This window comes from Miniopterus schreibersii (genome assembly GCF_964146895.1).
Source record: "Miniopterus schreibersii genome assembly, chromosome: 1".
In the NCBI taxonomy this organism is placed as follows: domain Eukaryota; kingdom Metazoa; phylum Chordata; class Mammalia; order Chiroptera; family Miniopteridae; genus Miniopterus; species Miniopterus schreibersii.
Genome location: NC_138101.1, coordinates 198,667,060 through 198,682,220, shown reverse-complemented (window position 1 = coordinate 198,682,220; position 15,161 = coordinate 198,667,060). Strand labels below are relative to the sequence as shown.

The 15,161-nt window shown below is 50.9% G+C and overlaps 1 protein-coding gene across 6 annotated transcripts in view; it reads right to left on the bottom strand.

Moving 5' to 3' along the window:
• The window catches only part of WDR25 (WD repeat domain 25), a 124,014-nt gene that overhangs the window by 48,840 nt on the left and 60,013 nt on the right, over positions 1-15,161 (bottom strand). For all 6 annotated transcript variants that reach the window (XR_013998738.1, XR_013998739.1, XM_081136034.1 and 3 more), the window contains exon 3: positions 3,577-3,724. Coding sequence is in view for 4 of the 6 variants with exons in the window: in XM_081136034.1 (XP_080992160.1) it covers positions 3,577-3,724 (148 nt within the window). In the remaining 2 variants the exon portion in view is untranslated. The remainder of the gene's footprint in view (positions 1-3,576; positions 3,725-15,161) is intronic.

Below are 15,161 nucleotides of genomic sequence, written 5' to 3'. Positions count from 1 at the left end.
CAGCAGCCAGGAATTTAGAGGAGACAGCGGATCTGGTATGCAGGACGCTGACTCATAAAGCAGCGAAGCTTGGGTGTTGGCAGAGCCGCTGGCTTCCCTGAGGCCGCCTCAGCCTAATGCACCAGAGGCGTTTTGTTAGGAAGATTACAGACTGAAACGAGAGCATCAAAAATAATTAATCTGTGAGCGGATTTTATTTAAGTGTTGATTCATGGTTGCTCTATAAGCCAACGGTCCGTCAGAACTATAAATTAACGAGATAAAATGTGGCTGGCCCTCCATATCTCTGGCCGGGTATTGACGTTTTAGAACCCACAGATTTTTAATGGTATTGATTGAGGACACCAGGATAAATGGTCTTGGCGCCAAATTCCCATTAGTGACAATGGGCACCGAGTGACTAATTCCCGCAGCACTGCAGTGAGAACGCCCTACGTCGCCTTCTCCTGGCAGGGAGTTCTAATTAGATTGAAATGAAAAAGCCAAATCACCGAGGGCGGAAAGAGGCAGAGCTGGGGAAGAGGGAGATCAGGCTTGGTGACGAGAAAGGACAGACAGCGGACCAGGCCGAGCGCCATGGAGGCAGCGCACGCCTACCCAGCCCCTGCTAAAGATAGCACCCAGCTCAGCCCAGGTCGGGGTGAAGCCCCCACCCCCACCCCGCCCCGGCGGCCCCTGGAGGGTCTGACTGCCTGGCAAGGGCCGGCCTCAGCTCCGTCTCGTCCACCAGGCCTGGCCTGATGACGGACACACGGAGACCACCGGGACAGGCCCAGCCTCCAGGAGCTCCCACACTAGCCAGGGAGACATGGACACGGAAACCAACAACCCCTTCAGCAGGGGAGGCCCCCTCTAGGGGCTGGAGGGCTTCCCCAAGGGCGAGGTCCAAACCCCTCATCCCTACCCCCCATCTAACACGCTCACCATTGCAGCCCAGCACCAGGGCCTGTACACAATACGTGCTCAATAAGTGCTGAGGGAAGGAAAGTGGGCCTTCAACAGGTGAACCAGGTGGTGGGTGCCATTCCCAGCAGAGGGTGTGCATGGAAAAGTCCCCATCACCTCCCAGGCCAGATGGCAACTGCTCTGAGGGTCAGGCCATGCCCTCCCTCTGCCACCCCCAGGCACACCAGAGCTGGAGGCGGAGGAGGGGCGGGGCCAGACACCTTCCTTCCAGCCACAGCTCTGCCAACAGGGGCCAGGCAGCTGCCTCCCCTCCTCCAGCGCTCCATCAGCCTCGGGCACACCCAACCAGCTGCCAACCAGGAAACCTGCCCAGAGTGCTCCAGCCTCCGCAGCGGCCCCCTACTGCCACCTGCTGTGACAGTCCCTAACTTGTGAGGCAGGAGGACTCTGAAAGTCTAGGAATTTCAGACACTTCTCCCCCTCTCACACACACACACACACACACAAGGGCAGTGTCTGTTTAACTAACATCTGCTGACTGAGAAGACAGAGTATGACAAAGGGCCACTAGGATCCTATCAATGTTATCAAATGAACTCCTATTGGATTAACCAACTGCATCACCAGGGTGTGAAAAGCATCACTTCACCTGCAGGCTGATGGGCGGCGCCCATGGCACTCTGACCCTGCAGTAGGGAGCAGTGCCTGGGAACGTGCACCACGGGCCTGGAACTTCCTAAAGCTCGGGCACCGCTCCTGCACCCCGGGCTCAGCCCCCCAGCTCCCTGCACCCACATTTCTACCACAGTTCATGCTCCTGTGACACCTGGGTCATCACTGTTCCATCCACTGAGAACCCGCTTCCCTCCCACTCAACCACGCCCCTGCAACCTGATTCTCCGTCCCCCTAATCCTGCCTCAGCTCGGGTCCCTCTTCCTCCAGGAAGTCTTCCTTAATCCTCCAGGCTAGAGGTTCTCGTAGCTCCTGAATCTGCTGCATCACTGAGATTCTCTCAGCACTTCGTGTCTCCCAGCAGCTATGGGCTTCTCCAGGTGGGTCCCAGGTCTTGCTCGCCCCGTGTCTCCAATACTGAGCTTGGCTTACTGAGTGCAAGGTCAGGAGCCGGCTCAGAGCCTGGCAGGCCTGCCCGCACCCTGACTCTACTGCTGGCTCATGGCTCGGGGCCAAGGTGTGAATAGAATTCAGGTGGTGCCAGCCTCTAAGGGTGAGAGGGGGCTAAATGAGACCCAGGTGTACGTCTGTGGCAGAAGGCCCAGCATGTAGTGGGCACTCGGTGACAGTACCTGCTGCTGCCATCACTGACCCAATCAGCAGCAGCATCAAGTGGCATCCAACTCCCTGAGCCCTGGCTCCCTCCTCAGCCCTGCGGGCTCCCAGTGAGACCACGGACAGTCAGGGCAACGTCCACATGGAACTGTGGAATGGGCACAGGCTCCGCAGTGCATAGACGCGACTCAAGTCCCGTGTGACACCCACCACCAAAAGACCCTGGGCAAGCTCCCCACCCCTCCAGCCTCAGTCACTTCACCTGTGAAGTGGGGAAATAATCACGGCAGCAGCCCAGGTGAGGAGTGACATGCTGTGGGCAAAGCCCGTGGCACAGGGCCAGCTGCTGACACAGCCGTCAGTCATGCCTCCACCCTCACTGAGTGTGCGTGGGGCTCAGTCAGAGGATCTAGGAGGCTGCCCTCCACCGCCCAGGAGTCAGGACACTCGAGGGGGAGACACCCCACAGTCACCCCAAACCACCCACTACCTGCCCTCCCTGCGCCTACCTCCGAGCTGCTGGGGAGGGGCTGAGTGGCCCGACTACGGAGTCACCACCCCTGCTGGCTGGGCCGGGAGAGGCGCAGACCCCAGCACCACCACTGCTGGGCCAGGCAGGCAGGGGCTGCCCAAGGGCTCAAGGGAACCAGGGCCTCCCCTCCTGGCTCTGGCTTTGGCAGTGGTGCCAGCAACAGAGGGACCCAGGGGATGCCCAGGGAGGAGAAGGCAGCAGCCTGGGGGTCGGGGCAGAGGTCTGAGCCCAGCTCCGCACTCCCCGGCTCTGACCTCACCTGGAAACCAGGATGGGAGGCTCGGGCGGTGGCTGGACTAGGCGCTCACGGTGCCCGCTGCGCAGCAGAGCCTGGTGACCGGAGCTCCTTCCACTGACTTCTGTCTCCTTCTCGCCCTGCTTGTCAGCAGTCCCCTGCGGATTTGCCCCAGCGGCTCCCTCTCGCCCAGCTGCCTGCTCAGTGTGGGCATTAAAGCGGACCTCGCTCGCAGACTCGCCCTGTGAGCTGGACTCGTTCCTTACGGCTTGCTTTCAACGATAATGAATTGACAGGAATTCTAAACTGGTTCCGACCGAAGGACACCGTGATAAAGCTGAATCCATTTCAGGACAAATTACATGTCAGAAGCTGATTAAAAAGCCATCTCTTTATCCAGCCCCACAGCTTGGGGCCAAGACAACCTTGGGGCTCTGTCCTCGGTGGCTGGCACGGCCCCAGCCCAAACCCTCCACAGAGAGTCTTGGTCCCAGTCCCAGGGTTTGTCTCCCACGGCCCTGACACCAGCTGCAGACCCACCGGGAAGTTTCCCAAGGGGAGAGCTGGCTCCGTCACCAGAAGGGGTGCCTGAGGTCACCACACAGAGAAACACACCTGTTTCGAGGTCTGTGAGGTGCAGGGCGCAGTCGAAGCCACCGCTGAGGATGCGCTGGCCGCAGGGGGACCACCGGGCAGCCCGCACCGCCTCGCTGTGCAGGGAGTAGGTCTGCAGGCAGCTCCCCGAGTCCACTGCGTTCCACACCTATGGGGCAAACACAGCGCCAGACGTCAGAAGCAGGGCCTGGTCTGCGGGCTCAGCTTGGCCCTGCAGCGGGAGGAGGGTCTCACAGTGGAACCAGATTCCCTTCATGTTGCCATCAAAACAAGACCTAAAGGTTAAATATTTCCTCATACAAATGTAAAAGCTTGGGGCTGTGAGTTGAGGGGGAGCTTTTCCCAAAATATTTTCTGGGGCCCAGGGAACCCACAGGAAAACGGCAGCTACCACATTCCCAGCTCTGCGCAGTCTCACCTGCATCTCTGATACCTGTGAGACGGGACTTTCTCAGCCCTGCAGGGGACACTGCACCAGGCCAGGCTACCTTCACAGGTTCAGCTAAGATCCAAAAAGAGCCTGCGACACCTGTGCTTACAACAGGGCAGACGGCAAGTGTCTGCCCAAGGGGAGAGAAGGCGCTGGCCTCGTTCCCACCCTGGCTTTCTGGGGAACAAGGCCCGTGGCAGACAGCCCCAGGTACACTTGTTGATCTCTAAAATGCGTTGTTGAGCCCTCAAGTATAGACCTGTACAGTCCAAGAGCGAGGACCACTCAGTACTGGAGGGCCTGGCTGCAGCTGTCACCAGCTCTCCCAGGAAGCTCCACCCACCACCACACAGCCCAGGGCCTGGCCTCACCGGTCATCCCGGGGCTCAGAGGACTGAACTCGGGAAGCAGGAAGGACACCTGCAGCTGGCACATGGGCACTGGGGCCAGGTGCCCCCGTGCTGCTGGCCCTCTAGGCCGCCATCTGCTCCTCTGTAAAGCGGGGATAAGAAGTGGGGACCTGGGGAGCAGATAGGGAGCCACGGTGCTTCTCAGGGCTGCAGGCACGCAAGCAGGGTTCCCGGACACTTTCTCAGCAACATTGGGGAACCCATGCACCCCCACAAACCTGATCCTCAAGAGATCCTCCCCTTTCACGGTGAGAAAATTCACCCTGGAGCTTCTCAAATGCAGAAGACCAGGGTTCTGAAAGCGTGTTTCCCAGCACACAAGTGTGTAAGTGTAAGAAGGCAAGAGGTCGAGAGATGCCCTCCCAGGATGCTAAGAGCTCAGTTCCTTCCTTCCTGGGGGTCCAGAGCTGGGGCCTCAACTGACGAACCAAGAATAGCAGCATTTACATTGAGAAACACGGACAGAAATCACAGAGGAACAGCCAGAGCCTTCAAGGTGGAGTGGAATTCAGGGTGGAAGGGCAGTGTAGGGAGCGGCTCTTCTGCGTGTTTTTTCAAAACTATGTACAAGTCTGACTTTAACAGAAAAAAAAAAATAAAGCAAAATTAATGAACTAGCTCCACAGGGTTAACAAGGCTAAACAGTAAAAAAATACTGAGCACACAGGTCCTGCTGCTTATACACAGTATGATGCCATCTAAGTTTTAACCACACACAGAACGCCACCTCGTACCCATTGGGATGGCTTCTTTCAAAAAACAAACAAGCAAGTGTTGGAGAGGCTGGAGAATCAGGAACCCTCGTGCACTGTCGGTGGGAATGCAAAAACGGTCCAGCCACTGTGGGAAACAGCATGGCAGTTCCTCAAAAGATAATCACAGAATTACCATATGAACCAACAATTGCACTTGTGCACACGAAGGAACTGAAACCAGGGTCTCAAAGGGACACACGCTCACCAGTGTTCATATCACATTACTCACGACAGCCGCGGGTGGACGCAGCCAAGTGTCCACCGACAGATGAACGTATAAACAAGGTGTGGTCCATCCACATGGTGGAATATTACTCAGCCATGAAAAGGAAGGAGGCTCTTCCACAAGCTACACTGTGGATGGACTTTGAGGAGAGTGTGCTGAGTGAAATACACTAGTCCCAAGAGGCAAATAGTGTATCATTCCACTTACATGAGGTCCTGAGTAGTGAAAATCGTAGAGCTGGACTGTAGGCTGGTGGTTGCCGGCGGGCAGACAGAGGAGGGTGGGGAGTTGGTTGTTTCACGGAGACAGTTTCAGTTTTGCAGGATGAGAGCGTTTTGGAGACGGATGGTGGGGACGGTTATACAATAACATGGATGTACTTAAGGCCACGGAATCGTACACTTAAACATGGTTAGGGTGGTAAGTTCTATCTTGTGTGTCTTCCAACAGTTTTAAAAGCGCACATGAAGCAGGATGCTATCATGTCTGTGCATCTGCAGTGAGACTGGGAGTGGAGGGAGAGGGGCAGGGTCGGGGCCGGGAGCTACGAACACTACGCTCTTTCCTCTAGAGAGAGGCAGAGTTGGGGGGGGGGGAACAAATCTGCTCTGAAGCAAACATGCCCTGATGCTATCATCTATTAGGCCCATTCACTTACACATTCATTCAGCAAAGGCTTCCTGAGCACCTGTATCAGCCAGGCATCGTTCAGCAGTAAACAATTAAGACAAAACCTCTGCCTCCAAAGAATTTACATTCTAGTGGGGTAGACAGGCCTGAACAGGATGAACCAGCAGGATCCATGTAGTACTTGAGGTGGTGGTAACACCTGGCATCCAAAACGTAGGCGGGGAAAGGGGAAGGGCCTCTCGGAGAGGGCAACGGGAAGGGAGCGACACAGAAACTGGGGGCAGGGCCCTCCAGGCAGGACCAGGCCCAGTCTGGCTGCGGAGAGGGAGGAGAGGGAGGGGCGGGGGAGACGTGAGGAGCTTCTGTGAGAACCCAGCGGGCAGAGGATGACTTGGGCCAGTTGGAGGCAGTGGAGAAGTGGCCTTGCTTGGAAGGTAGAACCAACAAGGTCTCCTCGGCTTGGAGGTGGGGAAGGAGGGCAAGAGAAAGGTCCAGCCAAGTCCTCGGTCCTGGCCCGAGCACCCGGAGGAGAGGGAGGAGGGGGTGGCAGGGGTGCGCCCGATGCAGGAGTGGCAAGTTTGGGGAGGACCAGGAGCTCGGTTTTGAACGACAGAGAGCCGGCAGCTGGATACGAGTGTGAGGTCCAGGGGGGAGGCTGAGCTTTGGGGGTCACTGTCACTGGCGGTGTTTCAGTCCCGCACTGGAATGAACGTAGAGGGGGCAGAGAGGAGGCCCGGGGCTCCCAGGTAGGGGCGCGAGGAGGCTGAGGAGGGACCAGAGCGGAGCGTGGGGAGCAGAGGCCAGCGAGGGGGAGGGCGCGCAGCAGAGGCGCCCCCTGGGAGCCGAGGAGAGCCACGGTCCAAGGCTGCTGACCCCATCAGCCGGGACCTGGGGCCCGACCCTGGGCTTCACCACCTGAGTGGTGGGTACGCAGGTGTCGGCTACGTTACTCCCCACACTTTTGATTATGTTTAAAATACTTTGTAATTCATAACGTTGACGAAGAGGAAGCGGGAGGAAGACAAGGGGAGAAAGGAAGGGAGAGAGAACGGGGTGAAGGAAGAAGGAAGGGGGGCTGGGGAGGGGGGAGGAGGGATCACGGTCATGGGAGGAGAAGAGGGAAGAGAGGAGAGAGAAGAGAGGAGAGAGGAGAGAGGAGAGAGAAGAAAGGAGAGAGGGGAGAGGGGAGAGGGGGGAGAGGGGGGAGAAGAGGCAGCTGCAGCACCAGAACCTACAGCAGCGAACGGGAAAGCCTGGGGCTTGGCTGGGGGCGTCCGGAGTCGGCGGTGGAAACGCGGTTACGTGTTTAGAGAAACCCACCCGTCTGTCATCGCCCGCTAACTCCCCTCTGAAGTGAAAGGCCCGCTCGGCCCTCCTGGTTGATTCACGCACAGCGAGGGCGCCGGAATCAGCGCAGACCAGCCAGCCCTCCTCCCAGCTCCCCCGGCGGAGGCGCGAAGAGTCCTTGCTAATCGCCCGCCCTAATTGAATTTAATGTTTACTGTCAGGTTTTAAAGATTAATTCCCAAACACCGCGGCAGCCTGACATGTGTGCCTTTTTCCAATTAGGTAATTAGAGATCCCAATCTGCCTCGGCAGGATTAAGGAGCCCCGTCTCCCGTCGGATGCTTTGAGGTGACGTGACGCGTTAACCAGACAGCCTGTGTCCAACCGAAGTCAGCCTTGGGGAGACCGCGGCAGGCAGAATGCAGTGCTCGCCCGTCCCCCCTTCACTGCCGTCTGCGCACCCTGACTACTGAGACTCGCCCCCCAGAAGTTCTCAGGGTCTCCTAAGACCTATTTTTAGCCACAGGTTTGGCCACAGGTCACACACGTCCTGCCTACCGGCCTGCCTCTTTGATTCTGAAAACAAATGCAACCTCCTTATAAAACAGTCAAATTATACAGACGTGCAAAAGCCAAAATGCCATGAGATTTAACTATGGGGTGGTTGTTTCTCTGATTACATTGGAAACAGGTCTGCTCTGCAAAAAAAAAAAAAAAGTCAAAAAATAGGAACATTAAGAAGTAAATAAGATTCATCAGTAATCTCACATCTTGGAGACAATGGCTGTCAGCTTTCTGGGTGAATCTCTGCCTCCCATTTGGCCCCACGGTACCTGCCTCGGGGAACCTCCTAGCTCAGCCCTGGTTCCTGGCCTCCTCTCCACCCCGGACATCCTAGGGACCACTGTGAGACTCACACAGCTCAGCACCAGCCTGTGCAGCCAGTGCCCAGCCTCCACCAGGCCATTGGTCTGCAAAAGCTTTGGAACCTTCAGGGGGGCGGGACAGGTGTGTGTTTGAGGGCTGGAATTGCACTGAATCTACACACCAATCTGGGGAGATGTCTTAACACTATTGAGTCTTCTGATGCCTGAACAGGATATATCTGTCCTTTTATTTAGGTATTCTTTCATTTCTCTAAGCAATGGTTTGCCGGTTTTTTAATGAAAAAAAAATTTCATACCTTTTTGTCTAATTTATCCCTAATTATTTCATATTTGGATGATATTGTAAATGGTATTTTTAATTTTAGTTTCTTTGTTTCTAGTATGTAGAAATAAAATTGATTTTTGTATATTGACCTTGAATTCTGAAACCGTGCTAAATGAACTTAGTTCAAGAAGTTGTCTTGTAGATTCAATAGAATTTTCTACATAGACAATCGTGTTGTCTGCGAATAAAGACAGTTTTGCTTCCTCTTTTTCAATCCAGGTACCTTTTGTTTCTTTCTCCTGCCTTATTGCACTGGCTAGCATCGCTAGTGCAATGCTGAGTAAACAAGGTGAGAGTGGACACCCCTGCCTTGTTCCTGATCATGTAAGGAAAAGTCAGTCTCTAACACAATGAAGTGTGATGCTAGAGCCAATGTTTTCAGAATGCCCCTTCTAGGTTTGAGAAAATTCTCTTCTATTTCTAGTTTGCTGAAAGTTTTTATCAGGAATGGATGCTGGGTATTATCAAAAGCTCTTTCTGTATCTCTTGAGAAAAGTATATGGTTCTTTTATAGTTCACTAATATGCTGAACTACATTGGTCGATTTTTGTTTGTTTGGTTAATCCTAACCCGAGGATATTTTTTCCATTGCTTTTTTTAGAGAATGTAGAAGGGAGGTGAGGAGAGGGAGAGAGAGAGAGAGAGAGAGAGAGAGAGAGAGAGAGAGAGAGATCGATGTGAAAGACACATCAATTGGTTGCCTCCCACACACACCCGAACCAGGGCCAGGGATGGAACCTGCAACCCAGGTACATGGCCTTGACCAGGAATTGAACCCGTGACCCTTCTGTCTGTGCGCTGATGCTCTAACCACTGAGCCAAACCAGCCAGGGAAGTTGATTTTGAAATTTTAAGCAAACCTCGCATTCCTGGGACAGATCCTACTTGGTTATAATATAATGTAAGAATGAATAAGTGTATCACTCACTCAATCCATAGATTGAGAAGGAAGAATCTGTTCCAGACGCTTGTAGATGCTGTCTTCATGCTCACATGATGTCCTCCCTGTATGCCTGTCTCCAAATCTCCCCTTTTTGTAAAGACACCAGTCATACTGGACTAAGGCCCATCCTAACAACTTCATTGTAACTTGATTATCTCTATAAAGACTCTCTGTCCAAATAAAGACACAGTCTGAGGCACTGGGGGTTAGGACTTCAAAGCATAAGTTTTAAAAAAGACACAATTCAATCCACAAGAAATTGGTACTATTTCTTCCTTAAATGTTTGGTAAAAGTCACTAGTTGGAAGATGATTTGACTTTGAGTGGTAGACACACAGTGCAATATACAGATCATGTATCATAGAATTATACACTTGAAACCTATGTGATCCTATCAACCAATGTCACCCCAGTAAATTTAATTTTTTTAAACAGTCATTAGTGAAGTCATTTGGGCCTAGAGTTTTCTTTGTAGGAAGATTTTTAACTATGAATTCAATTAATAAATACAGAGCTTTGGGGGTTATCTATTTCTTGGTGAGTGAGCTTTTATTGTTTGGGTCTTTTGGGTATTTGTCCATGTCATCAGAGGCGTAGAATTCACTGGCATCAAGTTCATCATCACATTACCTTAGAAACCTTTTACTATCTTTAGACAGTACCACTCTCATTCTTAATATTGGTAATTTGCATCTTTTGTCCCTGATGAGTGGCTAAAGGTTTATCACTGTTACTGATCTCAGAGAACCAGCTTCTGGTTCCACTGATTTCTCCTACTGTGTGTTGTTTTCTATTTCAATTATTTCTGCTCTTATCTTTAGCTCCATTCTTTTGCTTACTTTGGATTGAGTTTGCTCTTCTTTTTTCGTCTTACAGCAGAAACTGAGGGAAGTGATTTGGAATTTTCTTTATTAATATAGGCACTTGGTGCTATCAATTACCACCTGAGAACTGCTCTAGCCGTGTTCTGTGACTTTTCACACGTGGTATTCTCATTTGCACTCAGTTAAAAATGTTTTCTTATATCCCTACCAGTTTCCTCCTTGACCCGAGGGTTATTTAGGAGTGTGTTGTTTAGTTTCCAAATATTTGGGAATTTCCCAGATATCTGTTATTTATTTCTAACTTAATCCTCTCACCATTAAAGAACATACTTTGAATGATTCCGATACTTTTAAGTTTGCTGAGACGTGTTTTACGGCCTAGAATCTGACACACTTGCTTAAGAACGAGTCTGCGGCTGCTGTTCCACGGAACGTTCTGTAAATGCCAATTAGTCCACGGTGGATGATAGTGTTGTCCAAGCCGTCGATGTCTTTACTGATTTTCTGTCTACTTGATCTATTGATTATTGAGAAAAGGGTGTTAAAACCTCCAACTATAATTGTGAATTTGATTATTTCTCCATTCGGGTCTATCAGTTTTGCTTCATGTATTTTAAAGCTCTTTTATTGGATGTATAAATATTTATGCACCTAATGTTTATGCACCTAATGTTACGCCCATTGCTAAACTGACCCTTTATCATTACGAGATGACTCTCTTCATCGCTGCTAATAGTCTCTGCTCCAAAATCTAATTACTATTAGTTTGGCGTATTTTTTTCCTTCCTTTTACATTTAACCTTTTGTGTCTTTATATTTAAAGTGAGTTTCCTGTAGGCATTATATAATTGGGTCTTGCCTTGTTATAACCCAACCGAACACTCTTTGTCTTTTAAATGGGTGTTTAGACCATTTCATCTATTACTGATATGGTTTAGGTTTAAATTTGCTATTTGTTTTCCATTTATTTCATTTGTTCGTTTTTCCTATTTTTTTCACCTTCTTTTGGATTAAGCATATTTTGTTATTTCGTTTTATCTCCCATTGTTGGGTTACTAATCACAAATCTTTGTTTTATTACTCATTGCTTTAAGCTTATAAACACAACAAAACACATTATTTTTACTTTAAACAATCAATCATCGTTGAACATGATTTTTAATAAGAGCCACAAGTACTTGCATTTACCCACATATTTATCATTTCCAGTGCTCATCACTCCCCCGTGGGGACACAGATTTCTATCAGCATCATTTTCTTTCTTCCTCAAGAACTTAATGTTTCCCGCAGTGCGGGTTTGCTGGTGACGAATCACTTTAGCTTTTAAACATCTGAGAAAGTATTCTTTTTAAAAGACATTTTGCTGGGTATTAAATTTTAGGTTGACAGTGGCTTGTTTTTCTTTCAGTACTTTAAGTATGTTGTCCCACTGTCTTCTGGCATTATTTCCAATAAAAAGTCTGCTGTTGCCCGGCTGGTGTTGCTCAGCAGTGGAGCATTGACCCATGAACCAAGAGGTCGCTGGTTGGATTCCCACTCAGGGCACATGCCTGGGTTGCAGACTTGAACCCCAGTAGGGGGCGTGTTCTATCTCTCTCAAATCAATTTTTTTTTAATAAAAAGTCTGCTGTCATTCTTATCTTTGTTCCTTTGTATGTAACTTGTCCTTTTTTACCCCTCTGGCTGCTTTTAAGATTTTTCTCTTTGTCATTGGTCATAAGAAAATCCATTATGATGTACCTTGGTGCTTGGGGTTCACTGAAGTTCTTGGATCTGTGGGTTTCTAATTTCCTCATATTTGGGAAACTTTCAGCCATTATTTCTTTAAATATTTTTCTATGTTCACTTCCTCCGAGTATTCCAATTTCATGTATATTGGGTGAACTTAAAGTTGTGCCACAGCTCACCCATGCTCTGCTCGTTTTTCCCCAAGCTTTCTACTCTCTCTATGGCATTTTAGATACTTTCTATAACTACATCTTCAAATTTGCTAAATTTTCTTTTATAGTTTCTGATGTTATTAATCTCATCTAGTATATTTTTATCTCAGATACTTTTCATCTCCAGGGTCTAACTTATCTCTCTCTTCTATCTTCTGTGTCTCTCCTTAACATACTCATGCTTTCCCCTTCCTTTTTGCATATATGGAGCATATTTATAACAGCTGGTTTAATGTTCTTACTTACTAATCGTATCACCTGTGCTTTTCCTGGGTCTCTTCCTATTGACTGATTTTCCTTCTCATCATGTTTCGGATGTTTCTGCTTCTTTGCATGCCTTGTAATCTGTCTGGATGCCAGGTTCAGTGAATTTGACTTCAGCAGACGTTTTATATTTTTGCATGCCTATACGCTTGAGGTTTGCTCTGGGGCACAGTGTAATTACTTGGAAGCAGTTTGCTCCTGGCCAGGACAGTTCTAAGCTTGGATAGGACGGACCAGAGCAGCATGCAGTTCGGGGCTATTTTACCACTACTGAGGCAATCTTGTGAATCATGAGGATTTCCCACTCTGGCTGGTGGGAATAAACTCTTCCTAACCCTGTGGGCTCCAGGGATATTGTTCACCACGCTCCTTGGAGGGGGTCTTTCCCCGCCTCACAGAGCTTCCTCCCCACATATGTGCTGATCAGGATTCCACTAGAGTCTTTGAGGGGACCTTCTACAGGTCTCTGGAGCTTCTCTCTGTGCAGCTCTCCCCACACCCTGCCCCTGGTAGGAATGTTTAGAAGGGTGACAAGATTGGCCCGGCCAGTGTGGCTCAGCAGTTGAGCGTCAACCTATGAACCAGGAGGCCACGGTTTGATTCCCAGTCAGCACACATGCCCGGGGTGTGGGCTCGGTCCCCAGCAGCGCCGTGCAGGGGGCAGCTGATCGATGACACTCTCTCTTCATTGATGTTTCTCTCTCTCTCTCCCTCCCCTTCCTCTCTCTGAAATCAATAAAAACATATTGAAAACAGAAGAAGAAGGACAGGCCTGGAGCATTTGTCCTGTGGGTGTCACAGAGAGGACAAGGAGGCCAGGGTTGATCTGCAAACTGATGTCATGTACTGCGGCATAAACAAGGAGCCAGGAACACATCTGAGACTAATCAACCTACAGTTCTCCCCCCACCCCACCCCCCGCCCCCAGCTTCAGGAACATGTGTGGAGAGCCTGGGAAGAGTGTGGGGTTCCTAAAATACACGGTACAGGAGCTTCAGCCCATCTCACTTGAATCTGTGAGGGCGGGCACCTCGCTGACGCCTCTGTACAAGGGGCTCCCATCTGTAGGAAGGATGACACCTAAAGCAGTGTCTTCACTTTACACCATCCTCCTAAGTGCTTCCTGAGACGTTTTCTATACCAGGTGACGCAGGGTCCCGCGAAGTAAGGGTTGAGCAGAAACTCAATCAGAATCTGTAAGTACACGAGCATTCATTACACAGACTTCCAAGAAATTACTCTCTCCACTCAATAAGGTCAGAATAGAGGGAAGGAACTTTAAATGTCAAGAGAAGATGCGAAAGGGCAGAGAAGAGTTTTCTTAGAATAAAAAGCATTAAGGGCGAGATGCAGCACCAAGGTTGCTGAAGAAAGCGTGGGGGGCTGGAGGCCATCAGGCCCACCCTCGGGGCAGAGTGGGGATGACCCCCGGCAGCTCGAAGGGGGCCCCTGTAGGTGGTGAGGCCGGTCCCAAGGTGAGGCATGGGGGCTCCAGGAGAAGGCAGGGCTTCTTCTGAAAGCATCACAGGCGTGGACATCATCCTGAGACAAAACATCACCTCATTCCCACCTCCTGGTGACAGTGATCATGTCCTCAGCAGTGACTACAGGCCAGGCATGCTCTTAAGCGCTTTATAATAATTAACTCAGTCCCCACCACAGCCTGTAGAGTGGATATTATTATAGGAAACTGAAGCACAGAGAGGTAACCTGCCCAGGTCAGCACGTGAGAGACAGAGCAGGAATCAGACCCAGGCAGTGTGGTTCGGGAGCCTGCAGGCTTAACCACTGTCCCCCATGGTCCAACCCGCTGCTCCTATCCTGCTCCCGCACACCCTCTCGCCCTCACCTACCAGCTCTAGCTTTAGCCTATGTCCCCAACTCAACCACTTCTCACAGCCTCTCTGCCACCAGCCTCATCTGAGCCACCATCACCTCTCCCTGCTCCGCTAAGAGCCTCCACACAGGTGTCCTAGCCTCCGCTCAGCCCAGTCTGCTGCCACAGTGGCCCTGGGAGTCAGGAGCCAGGTGACACCGCTCCCCGCTGAGACCATCCAGTGCTCCCATCATTCCTGGAGTAAGTCCCATGTCAGCTCCACTCCAGCCACAGTGGCCTCCCGGCTGCTCCTCACACACCTCGGACCCCTCCACACGGGGCCTGGGCCCCTGCACTTCCTCTTCCTGGAATGCTCTCCAGACAGACACGGGGCTCCCCGAGTCTCTACTCGGAGACGTTCCCGACCATCCAATCTCAACGCGCTCCCGTCACTCCCCTCATCTCGGCCGGCACTGCTCTCGTAAGCGCATTACCCCCCAACACGTGTGTTTTGTTGGCTTGTTTGTGGTCTGCTTCTCCCACTAAAATATAAGCTCCATGAGGGTAAGGACATGATTCGTCGTCTGGTTTCTATAGCCCCAGTGTCTTGAATGGCATCTGGCATATACTAAAAACTGAGAATTTGTTGAGTAAATGAAGAGAAAGATGGAATGCATGGACAGACGGATGGACGGACGGGTAGATGGACGGATGGACATACAGATGGATGAATGGATATGACTATGGATGGACAGACGGATGGATGGACAACCAGAAAGACAGACAGATGAATGGACAGACGGATGAAAGGATGGCTATCCTAGCTTTGGGTCATCTACAGCTTGGAC